Source organism: Schistocerca cancellata, chromosome 10, assembly GCF_023864275.1.
Source record: "Schistocerca cancellata isolate TAMUIC-IGC-003103 chromosome 10, iqSchCanc2.1, whole genome shotgun sequence".
NCBI lineage: Eukaryota > Metazoa > Arthropoda > Insecta > Orthoptera > Acrididae > Schistocerca > Schistocerca cancellata.
In genome coordinates, this window is record NC_064635.1 from 71,894,860 (window position 1) to 71,921,470 (window position 26,611).

The 26,611-nt window shown below is 42.1% G+C and overlaps 1 protein-coding gene and 1 pseudogene across 2 annotated transcripts in view; both read left to right on the plus strand.

Annotated features, from left to right (window-relative positions):
- Positions 1 to 2,174: 2,174 nt before the first annotated feature.
- LOC126107149 (5S ribosomal RNA) lies at positions 2,175 to 2,292 on the plus strand (annotated as a pseudogene).
- Positions 2,293 to 14,901: 12,609 nt separating this feature from the next.
- The window catches only part of LOC126106607 (chymotrypsin-like elastase family member 1), a 61,857-nt gene continuing 50,147 nt past the window's right edge, over positions 14,902 to 26,611 (plus strand). Inside the window, exon 1 of one of the 2 annotated variants that reach the window (XM_049912950.1) lies at positions 14,902 to 15,014. In XM_049912950.1, coding sequence (XP_049768907.1) covers positions 14,927 to 15,014 — 88 coding nt within the window. In that variant the 5' untranslated portion in view covers positions 14,902 to 14,926. The remainder of the gene's footprint in view (positions 15,015 to 26,611) is intronic. The other variant, XM_049912949.1, reaches the window with a different exon arrangement.

Sequence of the window (26,611 nt, forward strand, 5' to 3'; positions counted from 1 at the left end):
TTTCTTCTTCATCTGCAGAGATAGTTGTCGTATACACTTGTACTACTGTACTCGGCATGGGCTTCGTGTCTATCTTGGCCACAATAATGCGTTCACTATGCTGTTTGTAGTAGCTTACCCGCATTCCTATTTTTTTTATTCATTATTAAACCTACTCCTGCATTACCCCTATTTGACTTTGTATTTATAACCCTCTATTCGCCTGACCAAAAGTCTTGTTCCTCGTGCCACCGAACTTCACTAATTCCCACTATATCTAACTTTAACCTATCCATTTCCCTTTTTAAATTTTCTAACCTACCTGCCCGATTAAGGGATCTGACATTCCACGCACCGATCCGTAGAACGCCAGTTTCCTTTCTCCTGATAACGACGTCCTCTTGAGTAGTCCCCACCCGGAAATCCGAATGGGGGACTATTTTACCTCCGGAATATTTTACCCAAGAGGATGCCATCATCATTAACCATACAGTAGAGCTGCATGCCCTCGGGAAAAATTACGGCTGTAGTTTCCCCTTGCTTTCGACCGTTTGCAGTACCAGCACAGCAAGGCCGTTTTGGTTAGTCTTACAAGGCCAGATCAGTCAATCATCCAGACTGTTGCCCCTGCAACTACTGAAAAGGCTGCTGCCCCTCTTCAGGAACCATACGTTTGTCTGGCCTCTCAACAGATACCCCTCCATTGTGGTTGCACATACAGTACGGCTATCTGTATCGCTGAGGCACGCAAGCCTTCCCACCAACGGCAAGGTCCATGGTTCATGGGGGGGGGGGTTCCTGTATGGTATTAAATATAGCCCTTTACTGATATCTATGGTCTCCATGACCATATTATGCCTTTTAACTTTTTCCAGCTACTTCTCAGCGTTTTTTGCATCCTACACTGCTTGAGTTATGGCAGCATTTGCCTCAACTAATGAACCATTGACTGACAGCCCAGAAAATGCAGAAATTACATCCACATTATACTCCGCAAGCCACCTAATGGTGTGTGGCGGAGGGTACTTTCGTTGGCACTACCTGATCCCTCCAACCCCGTTCCACTTGCGAGTAGTGCTTGGGAAGAGTGATTGTCAGTAAGCCTCTATATTGGCTCTAATTTTCTCCTCGTGGTTAATAATCAAGATGTATGTGGGGGGAAGTAACACGTCCCCTGAATCCTCCAGAAAAGCGCTGTCCCAAAATTTCAATAGCAAATCTTTCCGTAATGGACAGCGCCTTCCTTGTAACATCTACCAGTGGAGTTTGTTTAGCATCTCCGTAACGCTCTCTCGCCAGCTAAACGATCCCGTGACGAAACGCGCCGCTCTTCGTAGGATCTTCTCTATCTAATCTATCAGTCCTACTTAATAGGGATCCCAGATGGATGAACAGTACTCAAGAATCGGGCCAACAAGCGCCTCATAAGCCACTTTTATCGTGGATGAGTTACATCTCATAAGATTCTTCCGATAAATCTGAGCCTGGTGTCTGCTTTTCCCACTGTCTGTTTTATATGGCCATTCCACTTAAGGTCTCTCTGGATAGTTACGCCTAGATATTTTACTGCAGACGCTATCTCCAGCTGTTTGTCGTCAATAGTGTAGCTGTAGAGTAGTGGATTTCTCTTCCTATGTATGCGCAATATGTTACATTTATTTGCGTTCAGGGCCAACTGCCAGAGTCTGCACCATTCATCAATTCTCTGCAGGTCGTTCTGCAAGTTCTTACTATCTTCTGGCGTTGCTACTTTGGTATAAACAACTGCATCATTTGCGAATAGCCTTAAAGAGCATCCGACGCTTTCTACTGGATCATTTATACGTATTGTAAATAGGAACGGTCCTATCATATTTCCCTGTGGTATTCCGGATATTATCTTTACATCTGTCGATTTAGTTCCGTTAAGAGCGACGTGTTGTGTTCTGTCTGCAATAAAATCTTGAATCCAATCGCAGGTCTGCTCCGATACTCCGTAAGCTCGTAGTTTTTTCATTAAACGGCAATGTTGGACGGTGTCAAATGCCTTACTGAAATCAAGGAACACGGCATCAACCTGAGCGCCATTGTCCACTGCGCTGTGGATCTCATGAAGGAACAGAGCGAGCCGAGTTTTGCAGGATGTCTGTTTGCGGAATCCATGTTGATTTTTACAGAGGAAATTTTCATTTTCCAAGAACGTCATAATTCTTGAGGGCAGCTGCCTTGCCGCAGTGGATCCACCGGTTCCCGTCAGATCACCGAAGTTAAGCGCTGTCGGGCGTGGCCAGCGCTTGGATGGGTGACCATCCCGGCAGCCATGCGCTGTTGCCGTTTTCCAGGGTGCACTCAGCCTCGTGATGCCAATTGAGGAGCTATTCGACCGAATAGTAGCGGCTCCGGACACAGAAAACCGTCGTAACGACCGGGAGAGCGTTGTGCTGATCACACGCCCCTCCTATCCGCAACGTTTTTTTTTTTTTTTTTTGAGTAAAGGTGTTGACAGCTGGTGAATGAGCCTTCCTTGCCAGAAAAGCCAGTGTCCTACAACTCGCTTTTATACATAACTAACATTGAATACTGAAGAACATATTACTGTTACATGAATACGAGAGTCCCAGAATGTGTTACAAACCCTAAGATGAGAAAAGATATCTGCATATGGCAGGAAGCGAACCAACATTCCTACTCCCCATAATCCACGACTGTGAACGCTACCGGTACGCTGCACGGACTACTTGAAACTTGGATCTCAGGTAGTTTTTACCTTCTCTTGAGGCTTTTCCCGCCGATTGTTGACGTTTCATTATAAGAAATCGAGCTGATGGTGACATTGTTGTGATAAATCTTTAGTATGCCATTTCTTTATAACATAAAAACTGGGAAATACAAAAAAATCAAAAAGAGGTAGTGCCGTCAAATAGTTGATGGAATGTTAGTATAATGGTTTTCATGTTATAGATATTTAGAAATCGTCATGAACGAGCTATTCACAATTGTTTTTTTATGAATGTTTATTATACTTCAGTTGCATTGCTTTTTAAGGTAATTTTTCTACGTGTTTTGTGTAGTTTTTCTGGGTATCATGTATAGTATGAAGGGCGTGTACTTTTATTTTTATTTTTTATTCTACACGCCTAGTTCCGTAGGACCAAAACAGAGGAGCAAATCTCCATGTTCATGGAATGTGTCAGTACATGACATTACAATAGAAAAGTAATAACAGATAAAATAAAATGTTTATGGATCCTAAAAAGACGTCAAACTACAAGTTTACGTAAATGCGATCAGCAATACAACACAGGAATCAGCTTTATTTTTAAAGGAACTCCTAGACGGAATAGGGGCACTGATCCATGAGGATACTCTACAGTTTAGATTTGAAAGCGCGTGAATTACTGATAAGATTTTTGAATTATTGTGGTAGCTTATTGAAAATGCATGCTTAGAATACTGCACGCCTATTTTCACAAGAGTCAAGGAAGTGCGCTCCAAATGCTGATTGGATTTATGTCTAGAGTTAACTGAGTGGGAGCTGCTAATTCTGGGGAATAAGCTGATATTGTTAACAAGAAGGCCAATGTCAGAACACTCAGGCTAGTGAATAGGGGTCGACAAGAGGTTCGTGAACTTACAGCACTCACTGTCTGGCCCGCTTTTTCTGAGCCAAAAATATCCTTTGAGAATGGGAAGAGTTACCCCAAAATGTAATATCATATGTCATAAGCGCATAATCGTCCGCCCCCAGTAGCTGAGTGGTCAGCGCGACAGAATGTCAATCATAAGGACCCCGGTTCGATTCCCGGCTGGGTCGGGGATTTTTCTCCGCTCAGGGAATGGGTGTTGTGTTGTCATCATTATTTCATCCCCATCGACGCGAAAGTCGCCGAAGTGGCCTCAAATCGAAAGACTTGCACCCGGCGAACGGTCTACCCGACCGGAGGCCCTACTCACACGACATTTTTTTAGCGAATTAACATAAGCAAAGTATACTACCTTTCGTGTCGAACTATCGCTTAGTTCAGATACCGTTCTAATAGTAGTAATGGCAGCATTAAGTCTTTGAACAAGGTCGTGAACATGGGATTTCCACGACACTTTAGTATCTATATGAACACCCATAAATGTGAACTCTTCAGTTTCACTAATCACATGTACATTCTGGGAAATTAAAACTACCGGTGCTATTAAATTTTGTGTTACAGATCGTAAAATCTTAATCTCACTGCGATTTAACGTTAGTTTAATTTCTACAAGCCATGAACGTATGTCCTGAACTGCACTATTTGAAGCAGTGCCAACGCTGCACTCAACATTCTATATGTTTTAGAATTACCTGTAACACTAGGAGGCATATAATTTATATAAATAAGGAACTGGTGGGTCTCCCCCGCCCACCCCAATTGAACTGTGTCCCACACGGACCTCACGTCATAGACATTCTAAGTACTGTGGAGAATGAACATTTACTGTCTGTTCTCAGAGAAAGAGGTGAACCAGTTGTGATCTACTCCCCATATTCCATATGGTCCAACTTCTGGAGCAAAATTTTGTGATTAAGACAATCAAAGTCCTTAGTTAAATAAAAGGAAAGATGCCTAGCGCTTGACACCTTTTCTTTAATCCATCCAGTAACCCACAGAGAAAAGGGAATATGACACTTTCATTTGTTAAATTACTTCAAAAACCAAACTGTACATTTTAGAACAAATTACGGGAAATAAAATGATCAATTCTCCTCAAATGCACAGCCTTTTCAATAACTTTAGCAAACACTGATGGCACAGAAATAAGTATAAGACTGTCTATATTATCCCTCCCTTCAATTTTATGAAGTGGCTACACTACTGAATACTTTAATCGTTCAGGAAACTATCGATTCCTAAAGGAAAAATTACAAATATGACTAGGAACAGGACTAACATGTGCGGCACGTGTTGTACTAGATACTCCAACATATCCATGAGAGTCCTTAGTCTTCAGTGATTCTCGAAAAGGCGTTTTCCAAGAGAGTTGTATAATTCCCTGTAGGCACTAAGCTCTCATTTAATTCACCAGCACTGTTCAGAATGTGACCGTTAAATGCTGTACATATATTTGAGTCATCAGTAACAGAAACACTTTTATTACATACTGACTTTATATCCTCGACTTTGTGCTGCTGACCAGCCACTTTCTTCGTGGTTTTAATTCTGTCCTATGACTTAGCTACTTCATTTGCATACTACATACTCTTTGCCATCCTAGTAACATTTTAAAACACCTTAGAGTACTCTTTGTTATGGGCTACTTTTTCTCGATATTTCATTTTTTTATGATGATGGAATTTTGTGAAAATAAATGACATGTAATTCTTCATGAACTAAAAAGATGATTTGGACTCTTGATTGTAACAAGTACCAACAGCTATTGCAAGCTATCACATGCATCTGGGTATCTATGCGTTTTCTCTAGTCATATGTCCCCATAGATTTTAATCTTGAACTGTACGAGTAATTTCTGTCGCTACCCAACCTTTCTACAATTTGTGTTATTATGGCAAGCACTGATCTTCACATCCATCTCTATGTGTACGTATGTGCTGGTGGTCCGAGGGAGTGGGATCAGCTTAGAGTCAAAATTCTGCAATGATTGCTTTTATTGTTTATGAATTTTATTTTACTCTGTACAGCTGCCTTGTCCTTTCCCACAGCATCCCGGGGCTCGTTCAGACAAACTTTCAGAGGCGCAGTTTTCCGTGCTGCTGAGGTGGCGAGGTCACCACCGCCTGCTGTGCTGATACCGCTGGGCAGTGGCACCTGTCCTACTCTACAGAGCACACGTGCCTCGGGATCGCACGTTCTGTGAAGAGTCGTGGGCCAAAGATGTAGTGGCAATCTTGATTTGTCCATTCGTAATAGATGGGATATCCTTTTTTGTCGGTATTCGTCAACCTTACTGTTTATATCGAAAATATTTAATTTCTCCCTGATGTCTGTATTTCTTTTGTAGTCTAGCTTGGTGCATCCTGCTGTGTACCTGAGAAATTTCATTTCATTGCCTTGTAATCTTATTTTATTTTTATTTTTCATTACCCAAGATTCACTTCCAGATAGTAATGTTGGTAGTGACAAAACATTGTAAAATTTTAGATATGTTTCTGTTCTTATTTTACGTTGAAGGGCTCTTCTGATAGAGCCGTTTAAGTAGTTAAATTTCTCAGATTTGTCTGTTTGATGTAGGTCTTCCATGTACGAAATCATCGTTGCTAGAAGTTTGAATCTATCTACTTGCTCTATAGTCGTGTTGTCTGTGATTATTTTTCGTTCTTACTGGATTTTTTCCACTGAAAGCCACAGCTTTTGTTTTTTGTATTGATATTGACGTATTATGTACCTGACATGTTTGGTACAGTTCGTAGGCAGCTCTCCGCAGTCCATCATCATTGTTGGATATTAACACTTGGTCATCTGCGAATAACGGAGTCTTAACGTAATCATTTTGGTTGAAGTTATATGTATAGTTCTTCAGTCTCATTCTCCATTGCCGTATAGTGTCGTCAATGTATATTTTAAGAAGAAGTGGAGAGAGGCTGCAACCTTGTCGAACTCCTAAATTAATAAGCTTTGTTGTTTCTTCATTCATCGCCAGTTATTTGGATTCTTGTATTAGGATATATCTTTTGAACGACCTGTACAATGTATTGGTATACCTCTTATTATTAAAATTTCCCACAATAGCTGTCTATTTACTTTATCTAAAGCCTTTACATAATCGCCGAATAAAGAACTTATTATGAAAAACTACATCTGTTGCACGAGCATCTAAGTGCTGCTCTGACCAAAATTCATTAACATCAATACTTTTCAAATTAAAACACTTTCTGACAAATGTGGCAACTCCTCCTTTCCATCTCTATAGAAGTTAAAAGCTAACATGAATCCTGCAACATTTAACGTATCTATACCAATGCTCACATAAAGTTCAGAGAGGCAGATTATATCAAGTGGTTTTCTCAACTTCAACACGAAAAAGCACCTCATTAAGTCTACCCCTCACTCTTCGGACGATTTTGTGCACTGGCTGAATTACCACTGGATGAACATAATTTGTTTGTCAATTTTTGAATAGGGCCTATCTATAGCTTCAATCAGTGGTGTTTGCATGAATTGTGTAGATTGAAATTTGCTTTCTGTCTGTCTGTTTTATCAGTGTGAACGTCATTTTCAACTTGTGTCTGAACATTTTTTGCTTCTGCCCTCCCTACCCTAAAAAAAGGTGCTGTTCTGTCACTCGTAACCGTTGGTAGTTTACCACAAGTGATACTGCCCCCCCCCCCCAACCCCCTTAAGTTGTTTACCCGTAGCCCAGACAGTTTTCGCCCTTCACAGTTCATTTCTCACCCTCTTACTGAGCCATTAAGGCTATTCTCCGTTTCTCCTTCTGCCAAGGAAGGGTAGCTCATGTTAAATCCTTCTGGGAGTTTCGGTTCACTATCCCGTCTTTTCCAGCGATGAATTACTGAGCCGCCGGCCGGAGTGGCCGTGCGGTTCTAGGCGCTACGGTCTGGAACCGAGCGACCGCTACGGTCGCAGGTTCGAATCCTGCCTCGGGCATGGATGTGTGTGATGTCCTTAGGTTAGTTAGGTTTAATTAGTTCTAAGTTCTAGGCGACTGATGACCTCAGAAGTTAAGTCGCATAGTGCTCAGAGTCAGCCAATTACTGAGCCCTCACGCTTCCCTTCTTGCTGCATTCGACTATACTCCGTTCATCATAAGAATAAACCTGGTGTAAACAAACACAAACACGATCATTGGTTAGAAGCAATAGCACACGAACCCTGGTGTTGCTACGCTCTTGGAAGTAGGTCTTAGTTATGCATTAGATATATTATTACTAAGTTAAGTATTAACACCCATGACCGTTTTTCTAATTACGCTTTGGTTACATAGTTTTTATTTCAAAAATCGTGTACAGTTACAGCCTCTGCAATGTTGTTCTCTAATTGTCGCGCTTTTAATACGCTATATGAAAATGGCTGCTTCCTGTTCCGTAGTGAAACAAGCGTGTGGCGCATGGTTAAAAAGTCCTGAGAAATAGGTTGTTCTTAATGTTTGTCAAAAATTTGGAGAAATAATCGGCTTCGAAGTTTTCCGAGTGACTGTATTAGATACTGTAGGAACAGAAATGCTAGTTAGTGTACAGCAGAATCAGTTGCGTAATAGCTTGGTGACGTACTGCAGCACATGGTTTGCTGGGTGAAGTCTCGCTTCAGTTAATTTTTTTCCTCGTTCAATTTGAATTACCTACATCTCGTAATTGTAAAATTCATCATCGTTTTCTATGAATAATGCACGTCTTCTTGTTTTTAGTTACATATTGTCCGGAACATTCCTTTTTTCATTTCAAATATAAATTCTCAAAAAATGGTTCAAATAGCTCTGAGCATTATGGGCCTTAACATCTGCGGTCATCAGTCCCCTAGAAGTTAGAACTACTTAATCCTAACTAACCTAAGGACATCATACACATCCATGCCCGAGGCAGGATTCGAACCCGCGACCGTAGCGGTCGCGCGGTTCCAGACTGAAGCGCCTAGAACGGCTCGGCCACATCGGCCGGCTATAAATTCTCAATTATCGATATTTTGTGAAATCCTGTTAACAAAGGTTCCTTAAATTAAGAAAACATAACAATTTAATTTTTAAGGCAAAAATGAGAGACTAAATGCTCTTTATTTGGACTACGTCCATTGTTTTATAACACAGATGTGTCGTAGAAACGTGAAAAAAAAATCATTTTCACAGCATCGAGCACACCATACAAATGCTGCATTTTTACATTTGCCACAGTACCATTACAATATGAACCCAACAGAACTGATATGGAGCGGAGTTAAGGGATTTGACACGAGAAATTACAAGACTGTTAAGCTGCCAGACTTGCTGGATATAACGCACGCAGCTTTTTCATGTCACTGCTGAACGTTGACGTCATAAAAGAAGAGGAAAAGATTGGGCGCCTGGGTGGCTTCGTGCATTCTGTTGTTGACCAACTCGTTATCAACGTAGCAGATGACAGTTCCAGTACTGAGATGTATTTCTCGGATTTGGATAAGGAAGGAGCTAAGAGATTAGCAGACGACTGACTGTAATTAATACCTTCAGTGGCTTCGGTATTCAACAGTATGGAGAAATCACTGCAGTACAACTTTGTATCACACATAACCCGATCAGAAATATTACGCTGTGTTTAAGTTAGGAATTTTCATCACTCTTGTTTGTGATTATAATACTGCGTCAAGTGAGAACGAGAGAATTTAATGCTTTCCGTCTGGTCACCTAAGAAGCGCGTGGTAGTGTTGGAGGTTTGCCGAATGTTATTTCATTCTCTCTAAAAATTAAATGACATTCGAGGCAATATTGTTTCTTTGCTCGTCTCTTTTTACGTCTGAACTGCAACTGCTCACATCATTACAGGCTAGTTGGACCGCTAGTTGGCCAGTGCTGTCCAAGTTTAATGGGCGGGTAAAGCTGTTGTCCCGCACATTAACGCTCGGCCTATGTGCGAGTAAAACAGCAAAAAACGTATCCTTATGGTCCTACTTCACTGCACTGGTCACAACTTGCTTCCGCTCCACGTGAAACGAAATCCAATGAGATTCAAGCAAACACGGAAGAATACATGGCTAATGTTTACATCAGCTTTATTCTTATGATGAACAGAGTATAGTTCCTGACCTGCGGCTCTGCCATTAGGAATTCATTCCTTCCACTTACTCAGTAATGTAGTATTTTGATATGTAAGGTTCCTTTTTCATCGTTGTATTAGGCAAGCAATGACAGAGATATAATTTTCATAGTACTTGTACTTCTATGTTTGGGTATTTACCAGGAATGTTGATATTAAAACTTTGATGACGTAAATCTAGGGTATAGGTTTCGGACTAAGCAGCGAATCATGATAATGTGAATTTAAACAAACACTGAAGTGTCTTACTTCACGGAATGATTAGTGTTATGTGAATAATTCAGTCCTATTAGAGTGAGCTGATTATTTTATCTTCTTGGATATCACAATATTTAGCAGACAGTAACTGTTATAATGAAATGTTGGTAATGGAGATAGTGTGTAAATTTTGGTTGTGATTAAATAAGTATCAGTGAATTTAGGATTCCTGCCTGCCAATAATTCTAAAGCTATTTGTGAGCAGTAGGCCCTATCTATTTCTGGTGTAAACACCCGCTGTGTAACCGCTACATTGTTACTATTAACATATATAGCACTCCGCCTTCAGGCCACGAGTGGCCTACCGGGACCATCCGACCGCCGTGTCATCCTCAGAGAAGGATGCGGATAGGAGGGGCGTGGGGTCAGCACACCGCTCTCCCGGTCGATATGATGGTATTCTTGACCGACGCCACTACTATTCGGTCGAGTAGCTCCTCAATTGCCATCACGAGGCTGAGTGCACCCCTAAAAATGACAACAGCGCATGGCGGCCTGGATGGTCACCCATCCAAGTGCCGACCACGCCCGACAGCGCTTAACTTGGGTGATCTCATGGGAACCGGTGTAGCCACTGCGGCAAGGTCGTTGACGCTATTAACATATATTGGAAGATTACAGCATTTTGGAACCACAGTATGACATATCGACAGTGGAGATCAACAAAATTCTTGGGACCCTTAGCAATAAGCCTCTTTTTTCAAATCTTCTTCTTCTTCTTGTTCTTCTTCTACGTGATCAGGCCCTGTGGACTGCACGCTGCTACAAGTTTCCTCCACTGTATTCTGTCCATTGCTGCTATCCGCCATCCGTCCACATCTACTGATGCTTGGTTTAAATCTTCATGGGGGCCATCCCTCCAACGATTCTTGGGGTCCCTGGGGTTCTCTTTCCTGTAGGTGTGAAATCCAGGAGCTTTCGAGGCATTCTGTGATCTTCCATCTGGGCCACATGGCTTTTGTTTGGCTTTGACAGTTCCTGCTATGTTCGGCTGCTGGCACGGTTCCTCACGCTCTTTTGTCGTGTACCATGCTCAATTGCTCTGTGTCTGCATCCAGAACCAGACCGAAGATCTTCCGAAGCCTTTTTCTCCCAAAAACGAGGAGCTTATGGAAGTCCTGTTTCACAGCCATATAGGACAACAGGCTGGATCAGTGTTTTGTATAGTCTGATCTTGAACTGTCTGGAGAGATATCTGGACCGAAGCAGTTGTGCTAGGCCATGGTAAAATCGGTTTCCTGCTTGTATTCTGGCATTGATCTCTGCTTCATATGGCCAGTGAAAAGTGCCCCTAGGTATTTGAATTCATGCACTCTCTTGAAGGACTTGTCTCCCACCTGCAGTGATTGTAGATGATCAGCAGTCTGACAATGACCACACGTCATAACGAAGTACTTTGTCTTGGCTTCGTTTATGTTTAGCCCAAATTTGCTAGCAGCCTTATTTAGTGCTCTGGTCATTTGCTCCAACTCCTCTTCAGACCTAGAGAGTAAACAGATGTCGTCTGCATAGACTAAGTATGCCAGTCTCTTTCTTTTGATTTTCGTCCCTTCGTCCTCTTGAAAGGTCTTGCGTATGATCTTCTCGAGGGCAAAGTTGAACAGGATAGGGGACACCCATCTCCTTGCCTGTGTCCTGTCACAATTTCCAATTCCTCAGTTACGCGATTTCCTATCTTCACATTTGCACGTGTTTCGCTCAGACAGATCTTTATCAGACTGATGAGTTTCTCTGCCATGCCAAACTTCCTTAAACAGCTGAGCAGGCTCTTGCGATGTATAGTCATAGGCCTTCTTAGAATCTACGAATAAAATATGCAGATCTTTACCATATTCACCCATCTACATCTACATCTAGACCCATACTCCGCAAGCCACCTGACGGTGTGTGGCGGAGGGTACTTTGAGTACCTCTATCGGTTCTCCCTTCTATTCCAGACTCGTACTCTTCGTGGAAAGAAAGATTGTCGGTATGCCTCTGTGTGGTCTTTTCGCGAGATATACGTAGGTGGGAGCAATATACTGCTTGACTCCTCGGTGAAGGTATGTTCTCAAAACATCAACAGAAGCCCGTACCGAGCTACTGAGCGTCTCTCTTACAGAGTCTTCCACTGGAGTTTATCTATTATCTCCGTAACGCTTTCGCGCTTACTAAATGATCCTGTAACGAAGCGCGCTGCTCTCCGTTGGATCTTCTCTATCTCTTCTATCAACCCTATCTGGTACGGATACCACACCAGTGAGCAGAATTCAAGCAGTGGACGAACAAGTGTACTGTTACCTCCTTCCTTTGTTTTTGGATTGCATTTCCTTAGGATTCTTCCGATGAATCTCAGCCTGGCATCTGCTTTACTGACGATTAATTTTATATGGCCATTCCATTTTAAATCACTCCTAATGTCCCAGATTTTTTATGGAATTAACTGCTTCCAGTTGCTGACCTGCTATATTGTAGCTAAATGATAAAGAATCTTTCTTTCTATGTATTCGCAGCACACTACACTTGTCTGCATTGAGGTTCAATTGCTATTCCTGGACCATGCGTCAATACGTTGCAGATACTCCTGCATTTCAGTACAATTTTCCATTGTTACAACCTCTCGATATACTACAGCATCATCCGCAAAAAACCTCAGTGAATTTCCGATGTATATCCGCAAGGTCATTTATACATATTATGAACAGCAACGGTCCTACGACGCTCCCCTGCGGCACACCTGAAATTACTTTTACTTTGGAAGACTTCTCTCCATTGAGAATGACATGCTGCGTTCTGTTGTCTAGGAACTCTTCAATCCAATCACACAATTGGTCTGATAGTCCGTATGCTCTTACTTTCTTCATTAAACGACTGTGGCGAACTGTATAAAACGCCTTGCGGAAGTCAAGAAACACGGCATCTATCTCCGATCCCCTTTTCTATGGTCCTCTGAGTCTAGTGGACGAATAGCGCGAGCTGGGTTTGACACGATCGTCTTTTTCGAAACCCATGCTGATTCCTACAGAGTAGATTTCTAGTCTTCAGAAAAGTCATTATACTGGAACATAATAATACGTGTTCCAAAATTCTACAACTGATCGACGTTAGAGATATAGGTCTATAGTTCTGCTCATCTGTTCACGTCCCTTCTTGAAAACGGGGATGACCTGTGCCCTTTTCCAGTCTTTTGGAACGCTACGCTCTTCTAGAGACCTACGGTACACCACTGCAGGAATGGGGACAAGTTCCTTCGCGTACTCTGTGTAAAATCGAACTGGTATCCCATCAGGTCCAGCGGCCTTTCCTGATTTGAGCGATTTTAATTGTTTTTATATCCCTCTGTCATCTATTTCGATATCTGCCATTTAGTCATCTGTGCGACAATCTGGAGAAGGAACTACAGTGCAGTCTTCCACTGTGAAACAGCTTTGGAAAAAGACATTTAGTATTTTGGCCTTTAGTCTGTCATCCTCTGTTTCAGCACCATCTTGGTCACAGAGTGTCTTGACATTTTGTTTTGATCCACCTACCGCTTTGACATAAGACCAAAATTTCTTAGGATTTTCTGCCAAGTCAGTACATAGAACTTTACTTTCTAATTCATCATACGTCTCTCGCATAGCCCTCCTCACACTACATTTCGCTTCGAGTAATTTTTGTTTGTCTGCAAGGCTTTGGCTATATTTGTGTTTGCTGTGAAGTTCCCTTTGCTTCCTTAGCAGTTTTCTAACTCCGTTGTTTCTCAGTGAGCTGCCGGAGATTGAAGATGTGATCTGCTGTTGACCGCCTGGGCTGGAAACCTCCCTGCTACTCCCCAATCACCGACTCTGCCACTGGCTGAATTCTATGTCTTATGTGTCTCTTTTTACAACTTACAGAAAATCAATTGTAACAGAGCCCTTCCATAGCCTATCGGTCTCTGATCTTGGCAGCCTATTTTTGGAGAAAGTGAATGCCAAACATTTTAGAAACACTGTGAGCTATCACTTCATGTGGAAGGGGGAAGAATGTACGTGGTGGCCAACCAGTCTAGAAGTATATAGGATTTATCTGCAAAACTTTATTTGACTTCGTTTCCTATTGGATCTAAGTGCTCTCCCAGTGTAACTTCACCAGTCCCTACGTGCTAAGTCTGCCTACCTTACAGGCCAGAAGCAGTTGATTCCAGTAAATGCTGCTGAAGGCAGCATGATTTCTGATGTCTTTGCTGAAGAAACTGGAATCCCACATCACCGTTCAGACACGCAGAGTCAAGTTTGTGGTCGCTGGATGTTGCTGGAGCTCAGACGGCAGCTGCTTCTCTCACCCAGACAGTTCCCGCCTTTCGCCTGGCCTTACTCGTCACTCACCAGCCACACAAACGATAACCGCTAACATTCCATATTCCTTTATTATTTTTGACCTAACTCCCAGACTGTCAGTTTATCTTCGTTCCCCAGGGACAATCATTTCTGGACACCATTACGTTGGCATCATGCACTCTATCAAAACGTATTAGAGATACAGGGAAGGGGAGAAGCGTCCATTTTTATGAAGGTCTTTGACACTGCGTACAATTTTAAGGTTTTTCAACCACATCATTATGCTTCTTTTTTTTGCCGGTGGTGCCCTCCCTTACAGTGGCTATGATATTGCACTACCGTTATCAAGGATTTGAATTCTCTATACCAGGCGACAAGTCGCACCTTCTCAAGATCTACCGCAATTTTGATGGAATCCAAGTCAAATCTGCAACAAAGGAAAAATAAAAATAACTCTGACAGCTGATAAATGTTTCAGAACAAACATTGGTTCTTTATCTCTAATTAATTCCAAGTCAAGATGTTTTGAAATGACAGCTGGACTTTATGGACATTTCAGTTGAACTGCACGATAGTGACACCGATTTCGTCACAAAGATACGACAGACACGTCAAGATCTGGTGATCTGATAAGACGCTATATAAGGCGCGGCGCTATGCCTGGAGACTACAATTAGCACCGGGAACTGCACCAGGAGCAATGGCTGCACGCGTCCTATTCCTGTTGGTATCTGTTCTGCTGGTAGTTCTGCTGGTAGTTACGGCGAAGCCGAGTACCAGCAAATGGGGTGAGTGTTCCTCTGGTAAAGATTAAATTTCACAATGAAAAGCGTAAAAGGGCCAAAAATTTTACTAAAATTTTTGTAGCTTCTGCTGATATTGGAAAGAATTTATGCAGCATTTAATTTTTCTTTTTGTTTTTGTCTAGTTTATAACATACTGATACGATTTCCTCTCCTCTGTCAATCTCTTCATCGTAGATTACCGTTCATGCACAACATCCTCCATTATCAAATTCTTGTCGCGTTTCCCGGCGGATTAGACTGTCATATGGTCACAATATTTCAGCGGTCCACCTGGCAGCCATCATCAGGTGAGAAAAGCTACGCTGCTCTCGCCTATAACTGATACCACTCGCAAATGACTGCGCCTTTATATACGAGGGCAGTTCAATAAGTAATGCAACACATTTTTTTTCTCGGTCAATTTTGGTTGAAAAAAACGGAAATTTCTTGTGAAATAGTTTCAAACATTCCCGCTTCGTCTCGTATAGTTTCATTGACTTCCGACAGGTGGCAGCGCTGTACGGAGCTGTTAAAATGGCGTCTGTAATGGATGTGCGTTGCAAACAACGGGCAGTGATCGAGTTTCTTTTGGCGGAAAACCAGGGCATCTCAGATATTCATAGGCGCTTGCAGAATGTCTACGGTGATCTGGCAGTGGACAAAAGCACGGTGAGTCGTTGGGCAAAGCGTGTGTCATTATCGCCGCAAGGTCAAGCAAGACTGTCTGATCTCCCGCGTGCGGGCCGGCCGTGCACAGCTGTGACTCCTGCAATGGCGGAGCGTGCGAACACACTCGTTCGAGATGTGTTCTGAAGTGTATTGTGCTACTCTTCAGAAATTGAAGAAACGACTTCAGCGTGTTCGTAGGCACAAAAATCTGAACGAACTTCTCCTTCTTCATGACAACGCAAGACCTCACACAAATCTTCGCACCCGAGAGGAGCTCACAAACCTTCAGTGGACTGTTCTTCCTCATGCACCCTACAGCCCCGATCTCGCACCGTCGGATTTCCATATGTTTGGCCCAATGAAGGACGCAATCCGTGGGAGGCACTACGCGGATGATGAAGAAGTTATTGATGCAGTACGACGTTGGCTCCGACATCGACCAGTGGAATGGTACCGTGCAGGCATACAGGCCCTCATTTCAAGGTGGCGTAAGGCCGTAGCATTGAATGGTGATTACGTTGAAAAATAGTGTTGTGTAGCTAAAAGATTGGGGAATAACCTGGTGTATTTCAATGCTGAATAAAACAACCCCTGTTTCAGAAAAAAATGTGTTGCATTACTTATTGAACTGCCCTCGTACATCGGATGTACAACAAAGCATGCGCTAGATACATAGCGCACGCGCTCAATCATTCCTGCTGCCCCTGGCGGAAGGAGAGTTGCAACGCCTCCGGTAGTGAGTACTGTTGAAAACAATATAGCGTTACAAATGATTATTCGTAGCTGGCCGATTCAGATGTCGTTGTTTCTTCATGTCTGATAAAACAGTATTCACCATCTAGTCCATGCGCTATTATTGTACTTCCGATGTATATGCAGTCATTTGCGAGTGGAATCAGTTACCGGGGAGAGCAGCATAGCTTTTCTCACCTGATGATGGCGGATAGGTGGACCGCTGAAATATTGTGCCCAAATGACAGTCTGATCCGCCTGGAAACCCGACAAGAATTTGATATACTAACACGCCGGGAAAGTCTACATAGTCACCACATCCTCCATTATTTGCTGAATATAGTTAATGGAGATTATGAGATTTCTTTAAGAAAACATAAACATTGTTGTTATTTCATATAGCTGTTTGCAATGAAACTGTTTGATGCAGAACGAAGACTAATTTATAGTTCAAGGGTTATATGAAGGGATTATTTCAATAGTGGTACAAGTCCATTTTTGTTCATTTTGAGATACAGAGTCCTAAAGTTAAATGAGCGCTGAAAAATGTGTAGTTGAGATACCAGAATATTCAAGCATATGGCTTCTTGCTAGAGATGAACCTTTCTTTCTGTTTGTTTGGATCATTAACTTCAGAAGCATTATCGGCAGAAAAGTGGAGGTAATGTACTTGTACAACTATTGAAATAAGCCCTTCATATGTATGGCGTTTCTATATAAAAGACTGTCTTGCAATCTGTTTTCCTTTACTATTTTTGAATGGAGTTGTTTTCCATACTAATACTGAAGCTATTTCCTAATATCTTAGCATTCTCCTTGTCAACGCGTCCCTTAGTCAGGGTTTTCTACATATCCGTCTACATGACGAATCTGCAGAGAATTTTCGCAATTCTTATCTGATCAATTCACTTTATTTTCTACAACTCGTACTTGTACAACTATTGAAATAAGCCCTTCATATGTATGGCGTTTATGTATAAAAGACTGTCTTGCAATCTGTTTTCCTTTACTATTTTTGAATGGAGTTGTTTTCCATACTAATACTGAAGCTATTTCCTAATATCTTAGCATTTTCCTTGTCAACGCGTCCCTTAGTCAGGGTTTTCTACATATCCGTCTACATGACGAATCTGCAGAGAATTTTCACAATTCTTATCTGATCAATTCACTTTATTTTCTACAATTTTCTGTATCAACGCTCATCTCCTTAGCCGATGTCACGGTCGTGCGCTTGTGATGCCGCTTTCTACTTGGGGGTGTGCCGGTACGAATACTCGCAGTGGAAAATTTTCAGTGACAGTATTTGTTCTGCAGGCGGCAGACAGGTGGCAGGACGAAGACTCAAAGCACGAGTCTGCGTGAATATTCTAGGTCACATCGCAAACCGCAATGCAGTGATTCATGACGTGAGGCGTGCCACGGTGATCCATCCATCGGATGGCAACGCTTATCTCTGTGGCCCGCATCATGCTATTCCAAAGCAGTACTCTGTGTGATGGCACTATGTCTCGCCCTTTCTCTTCCCTTCATCCGTAGCAATATTGATGCAACACTACACTGTACAAGCATCAGTCACGCTCCTCCACACGTTAGAGATACACACCCGACACTTCATACCATACCAGCTCTGAGGAAGGCAACGCAAACCACCTCCGCTATGACCTCGCCTAGAATGGATATGCAGACCTCCTGCCTCTCTTCCCCAATACTCATTCCCTTTTTGTAACACCACATCTCAATTCTCTTGTTTTCCATTTTCCCCACAGTTCATGACCCACATAATTCCTGTTCTCCAGGTGTACATATTAACAAATATAATGCTGTGCTTTACATGCTCCTTATTTCATCGGTCATCCTTTAGTTTTCCTTCAAGGTAGTGACAACCTTTTGCTTCATCAACTGGGTGGTCCCGACTTCTCATTTTAGGTTTTTCGCTGTACCACGAACACCTTCCTCTTCATTTGGTTTACCCTGAATCCGTATTTTATGCTTATAAAACTGTTAGTTCCATTCAACATGTGATGTATTTCTTCTTCACTTTAAAAGAAAATAGTGAACTCTTAATGGTATCTAAGAAGGCTATGATTTTTCATCTTAAATTTTAGTCCAACTTACAAACGATTCTTCCCTTTAATTTTTCGCTTTTTAATCACACAGGTTAAATGTGTGAGCGAGGCATACAGCATCCATACCTTCTTGTTATTGTTAGGTTTTCAATCCATAGACTGTTTTGATGCAACTCTTCTCACTGGTCTATCCTTGACAAGACTCCTCATTTACGAATAACTATCGCAACCTGGATCCTTTTGAACCTTTTCACTGTATTCCTGTATGCCTTGGTCTCCCTCTACGTTTTTACTCCCCACATTTCCCTCCGTTACCAAAAATGATTTCGGTCCAAAACATGCTATTTCAACTGATTCCATTTTTACATAAGCTCTTAAGTAAATTTCTTTTTACCTCAAATCGGTTTATTACATCCTCACTAGGTACTCATTCTTCCCATCCAACCTTTAGACCTCTTCTTAAAAGTTTATCGTCCACGTTTCGTTTCTGTACACTCCAAATAGATACATTCAGAAAAAAGACTTACAAATATTTAAATTTATATTACATACTAACAAATTTCCCTTTATTAAGGCGATTTTCTTGGTCTTAAAATCACATTTAGAACCTTATCTCGTCCACCATCAGTTATTTTACTGTACAAATGGGAAAACAGCAAACGCTCCATTACCCGTGAGCGATTATCCGCGTTGTGGATTTGCCGCGCCCTATTTCTCCCTTTTCTTGTTTGTTGAGCTGCTGAAAGTTTTTCTTTTATCGAGGAGTGGGCCGCAGGTAAGAAATAATGTCAGGCTACAACAGGGGTGTAGTAAACAATGTGCCGCTCGAACACCTCAAGCGCTGGACTACATTGTTGTGGTGAATACTGTAGTCATGTGGTTTCTGTTAGTGGCAAACGACTTCTGAAAAGCGAAACGTGTTAAACTTGAAGTAGTACACAAACTCGAAGAAGGCAGTATCGATACGCGGGATGTGGCACTGATTTGCAATTTGGGTGAATTACGATCCGTGATATTCGTAAAAGTGACAAAATAATTCAATTTGCTAGCAGTTCTGACTGACCTAAAGCTCTTTCAGTGCGAAAGATTATGAAAATGTCTACATACGCAGAACTGTATAAATTTATTTTATTTATTTATTTACACGTTTAGTTCCATAGGACCAAATTGAGGAACAAATCTCCAAGGTCATGGAACTTGTCAGTACATGAAATCACGACATAAAAGTAATAACAGATAAAATAAAATGTTTATCAACCCAAACAAAAGTCAAGCCGTAAGGTTAAGTAAATGCAATCCACAATATAACATAGGAATCAGCTTAATTTTTCAAGGAAATCCTCAACAGAGTGGAAGAAGTGACCTAAGAGGAAACTCTTCAGTTTCGATTTGAAAGTGCTTGGATTACTGTTAAGATTTTTGAATTCTTGTGGTAACTTATTGAAAATGGATGCAGCAGTATACTACATACCTTTCTGCACAAGAGTTAATGAAGTGCGATCCAAATGCAGACTGTATTTCTGCCTAGTAATAACTGAGTGAAAACTGCTAACTCTAGGGAATAAGCTGATATTGTTGACAAGAAACGACAGCAAAGAATATATATCTTGAGAGGTCAATGTCAGGATTCCCAGATTAGTGAACAGGGCTTGACAAGAGGCTCGTGAACTTACACCACTTATTTCCCGAACTGAGCGTTTCTGAGCCAAATAAATCCTTTGAGAATGGGAAGAGTTACCCCAAAATGTAATATTATACGACAAAAGCGAATGAAAATAAGCAAAGTAGACTAATATTCGTATCGAACGATCACTTGCTTCAGATACCATTCGAATAGTAAAAATAGTAGCATTAAGTCTTTGAACAAGACAGTTAACTGTCTATCTCAACACCTAGAAATAAGAAAACTGCCGATTCTGTGAAATTAAAACGTCAGATTTTGTTTAATTGCGTGTTAGAAACTGTAAAAACTGAGTCTTACTGTGATTTAACTTTAGTTTACTTTCTACAAGACATGAAATTTCGTCTTGAACTGCACTATTTGAAACAGTCCCAACGTTGCACACAACATTCTTTACTACCACGACAGTGTCATCAGCAAACAGGAATACTTTAGAGTTACCTGTAATACTAGAAAGCATATTATTTATATAAATAAGGAACAGGAGTATCCCAGATACTGATCTCTAGGGCACCCCCCCATTTGCCCGCACCCCACTCAGACCCCACATCATTCTCAACACAGTGAATAATGACCTTTTGATGTCTGTTGTCAGAGTAAGAGGTGGACCAATGGTAAGCTACTCGTCGTATTCCATAATGGTCCATCTTCTGGAGCAATATTTTGTGATCAACACAAAAGCATTGGTTAAATCAAAAAATTCACCTAGCGTTTTTCGCTTCGTATGCTCTTTTCTATTATTTACTTTGTTTTGTTTTACTATTATTATTATTATTTGCGTAACAACGCATATATGAAAAGAGCCGCGAAATACCTTTTAGTAATGCTGTGCTATGAATTTCTTTATAATCATTAATTTTCAAAACAACAGAATATATTGGGTTCTTATTGTTCTGTATCTGGCTTTCTATTAAAGGAACATTTTTCGTTACTGTAACTCACTCTAAAAGTCAACATATCTTCCCTACTTTACAGTTATTGAAAATGAAAATTACTTTGTTATGAATACTGCTGTTACAGTTCGCATGATTGTTCAACAACAAAATTTTGCAGTGGATTTTGGTTATCAGTAAAACACCATTCAGTACCACGACTAGCACAAGAACATGAGACTATTATCGGAGAAAAATACGTTTTCACTATAAGGTTTGCCAGACCAGAACCAAGCACAGCAAGATTCCTATTATATTACGAAGGTAAATTATCTTTTTGTACTGTTAGTTATACACTCCTGGAAATTGAAATAAGAACACCGTGAATTCATTGTCCCAGGAAGGGGAAACTTTATTGACACATTCCTGGGGTCAGATACATCACATGATCACACTGACAGAACCACAGGCACATAGACACAGGTAACAGAGCATGCACAATGTCGGCACTAGTACAGTGTATATCCACCTTTCGCAGCATTGCAGGCTGCTATTCTCCCATGGAGACGATCGTAGAGATGCTGGATGTAGTCCTGTGGAACGGCTTGCCATGCCATTTCCACCTGGCGCCTCAGTTGGACCAGCGTTCGTGCTGGACGTGCAGACCGCGTGAGACGACGCTTCATCCAGTCCCAAACATGCTCAATGGGGGACAGATCCGGAGATCTTGCTGGCCAGGGTAGTTGACTTACACCTTCTAGAGCACGTTGGGTGGCACGGGATACATGCGGACATGCATTGTCCTGTTGGAACAGCAAGTTCCCTTGCCGGTCTAGGAATGGTAGAACGATGGGTTCGATGACGGTTTGGATGTACCGTGCACTATTCAGTGTCCCCTCGACGATCACCAGTGGTGTACGGCCAGTGTAGGAGATCGCTCCCCACACCATGATGCCGGGTGTTGGCCCTGTGTGCCTCGGTCGTATGCAGTCCTGATTGTGGCGCTCACCTGCACGGCGCCAAACACGCATACGACCATCATTGGCACCAAGGCAGAAGCGACTCTCATCGCTGAAGACGACACGTCTCCATTCGTCCCTCCATTCACGCCTGTCGCGACACCACTGGAGGCGGGCTGCACGATGTTGGGGCGTGAGCGGAAGACGGCCTAACGGTGTGCGGGACCGTAGCCCAGCTTCATGGAGACGGTTGCGAATGGTCCTCGCCGATACCCCAGGAGCAACAGTGTCCCTAATTTGCTGGGAAGTGGCGGTGCGGTCCCCTACGGCACTGCGTAGGATCCTACGGTCTTGGCGTGCATCCGTGCGTCGCTGCGGTCCGGTCCCAGGTCGACGGGCACGTGCACCTTCCGCCGACCACTGGCGACAACATCGATGTACTGTGGAGACCTCACGCCCCACGTGTTGAGCAATTCGGCGGTACGTCCACCCGGCCTCCCGCATGCCCACTATACGCCCTCGCTCAAAGTCCGTCAACTGCACATACGGTTCACGTCCACGCTGTCGCGGCATGCTACCAGTGTTAAAAGACTGCGATGGAGCTCCGTATGCCACGGCAAACTGGCTGACACTGACGGCGGCGGTGCACAAATGCTGCGCAGCTAGCGCCATTCGACGGCCAACACCGCGGTTCCTGGTGTGTCCGCTGTGCCGTGCGTGTGATCATTGCTTGTACAGCCCTCTCGCAGTGTCCGGTGCAAGTATGGTGGGTCTGACACACCGGCGTCAATGTGTTCTTTTTTCCATTTCCAGGAGTGTATATATCATCAGCGGCCCGCGTCAACCTGCAACACATCATAAAATCTGCTGCTCTGCTCTGCAAGTCCGGAAGCTGAAAGAAATAATTTTATTTCACTATTACCTTCCCGCTTCTTTGCGGTATGATAGATTTCATTTAATGTAGTTTGAATACGCCGCGGCAGCGGCTCGTTCGTTCGTAGCGCAGCTCGGCACCACGGATATTATTTAAATAACTGAAAATGTCTCAAAAGGATGGGATAATATGCCAAACAAGCTATTACAAATAATAATGCAAGGTTTCATTTAAATAACTCTATTCAAAACATTTAAATATGTTAACTATTACACACCTTTAAAATGAGTACGTAATGGCGTACATCTCAGTCTTGACAAAAGAAGGCTACGCTAGCGTACAATACAACGTCACAGGCTATCCTACTCGCTTAACTCCAAAAAGAAGACAGAGAAATTAATGTTCGCTCTGTATTATTTATACTAGTTGCACATTCTCATCTTTGTTTGATATTTATCGTCTGTGGCGGTTTCAGTACTCGCCGACACAGATATTATCTAAAATAAATAATAAAAAAATACACAATTTTATACAATAACAAAATATGATACACAAGATTTTCTCGTTACTACATAATATGTCTTTTGCTGATAGACGTTACACGTTCTAAATCTTTTCTTTAATCTATCCAGTACCTCACAGAGAAAAGAGAATAAAGCATTTTCAGTTGTTAAACGGCATCTAAAGCCGAACTGTAATAACAAATTATATGATAGAAAATGATCAATTATCCTTAATGCACAGTCTTTTTGACAACTTTAGCAAACACTGATGGCATAGAGATAGGTCTAAAATTGTCTACATTATTCCTTTCTCCCTTTTTAGAAAGTGGCATTACTACTGATTACTTTAATCGTTCAGGAAACTGACCATTCTATAGAAAAAATTATAAATATGGCTAAGTACATGGCTAACATGAGCCGCACAGTAATTTTCTCCTAGGTACTCCATCATATTCACCAGAGTCCAGTGATTTAATTATTGACTCAATCTCCCCCTTGTCAATATCACAAAGAGGTATTTCAGACATCAATCGTAGAAAGACATTTTCCAAGTGAGTTGTATGATTGCCTGGAAAAAATAAGCTGTTATTTAGTTCACTAGCAATTCTTAGAAAATGATTGTCAAATACTGTACATATATCTGACTTACCAGCAACAGATTTTTTTTTTACTATGAACTGGTTTTATATCGTCGACCTTGTGCTGCTGGCCAGACACTTCCTTTACAACTGAACATCTGGTCTTAATTTTATCCTGTGTATTAGATATTCTATTTGCGTACCACATACTCTTTACCTTCCTAATAACATTTTAAGCACCTTACACTACTGTCTCTAAGGGGTACTGTAGCTTGATTGTGGCTTCTTCTAACATTTTGACATAATTCCCACTTTGTTCTACATGATAACCCTATCCCTCGTCAGCCATCCGGGCTACATTTTACTGCTAGTAGCCTGTTCATGTGGCCAAGTCAGATACAAAGCCCACGCCTACCACAGTAGTACAAGTTTATATGCCAACTAGCTCCGCAGATGACGAAGAGATTGATGAAATGTATGATGAGATAAAAGAAATTGTTCAGATAGTGAAGGGAGACGAAAATTTAATAGTCATGGGTGACTGGAACTCGATAGTAGGAAAAGGAAGAAAAGGAAACTTAGTAGGTGAATATGGAATGGGGATAAGGAACGAAAGAGGAAGCCGCCTGGAAGAATTTTATACAGAGCATAACTTAATAGCCGGCCGGAGTGGCCAAGCGGTTCTAGGCGCTACAGTCTGGAACCGCGCGACCGCTACGGTCGCAGCTTCGAATCCTGCCTCGGGCATGGATATGTGTGATGTCCTTAGGTTAGTTAAGTTTAAGTAGTTCTAAGTTTTAGGGCACTGATGACCTCAGCAGTTAAGTCCCATAGTGCTCAGAGCCATTTTAACCAATTGCCATAACGTAATCATAGCTGACACTTGGTTCAAGAATCATAAAAGAAGGTTTTATACATGGAAGAAGCCTGGAGATACTGGAAGGTTTCAGATTGTATAATGCTAAGACAGACTCAGGAACCAGGTTTTAAATTGTAAGACATTTCCAGGGGCAGATGTGGACTATGAGCGCAATCTATTGGTTATGAGCTGTAGATAAAAACTGAAGAAACTGCAAAAAGGAGAAAATCTGAGTAGATGTGACTTGGATAAACTGAAAGAATCAGAGGTCGTAGAGAACTTCTGGGAGAGCATTAGGGAACGATTGACAAGAATGGGGGAAAGAAATACAGCAGAAGAAGAATGGGTAGCTTTGAGAGAAGAAATAGTGAAGGTAGCAGAGGATTAAGTAGGTAAAAAGACGAGGGGTAACAGAAATACTTGGGTAACAGAAGAGATACTGAATTTAATCGATGAAAGGAGAAAATATAAAAATGCAGTAAATGAAGCAGGCAAAAAGGAATACAAACGTCTCAAAAATGAGATCGACAGGAAGTGCAAAATGGCTGGGCAGGGACGGCTAGAGGACAAATGTAAGGATGTAGAGGCTTATCTCACTAGGGGTAAGATAGATACTGCCTACAGAAAAATTAGAGAGACCTTTGGAGAAAAGAGAACCACTTGCATGAATATCAAGAGCTCAGATGGAAGCCCAGTTCTAAGCAAAGAAGGGAAAGTAGAAAGGTCGGAGTTTTTATATATATATATATATATATATATATATATATATATATATATATATATATATATATATATATGGCATATAAAAGGGCGATGTTCTTGAGGACAATATTATAGAAATGGAAGGAAATGTAGACGAAGATGAAATAGGAGTCGGGTACTGTGTGAAGAGTTTGACAGAGCACTGAATCCTCGTGCGGTCATACTCCAGTGGCGACACGAGGATTCTGGTACAGACGTCGAGATACTGGGACAGCGTTGTTAGAGAGGCCATCGAAATTCGCACCAATGACGACCTCATAAACCGGGACTGTGGCTATAATCTTAGCAAGGCTTGGGAACCAGCGATCGGGTTAATCAAGAGTAAATCGAGCAGACGTATAGTTGTGACGACCACGGCGGACAGAGCCATCACACCGACGTCATCTCAGACGCCGTCGCAATCTGTTCCACCGCGCGACCGTGGCGCGGGGCGCGGACGGCGGAGGGAGCGCGCCGCGGGCGGAGGGTATTTAAATCGACCGCCGCCGCGACCAAACCCAGTTCCCTCTGAGCAGCCATAGCGTACGGATCTCCGTGCCGGCACGTTCACAGGAGCTCAGTCCGTCAGTTCACCTGATGATGGCGACATGTTTGATCGCCGAAATATTGTGCCCGTTGGACACTATAGACCGGCAGCATACCCGTGGATATTTTGATTATTCAAATATCTGTTCAGTGCTTTGCCGTGATACGTCTACAGACTCAAATGGAATACTGTTTTTTACATACATGGCCACTTCCCCAGTCCACAAGTAACTTCTTGAAAAACAGCCAGCTAATCTGTATTCTGGTAAAGGAAGCCTCTGAATTTTCAAATTATTTAAGTGGTGCTCTGATATACCAATAAGGTCAGAGTCAACATTTACAAGCAGTTCACTAACTTCATCTCTAATATCTTTTATATTTTGATGAAATACGCTAATTATTTCTCTATTTTGATGCCTGACCTCCTCTGAAGGCGATTCCTTTCTTAGAGGGACTTCCTTTAATCAGGTATATCAGCTGACTTCAGTTTAGAAAGGTTCAACTTTAACACCAACTACTA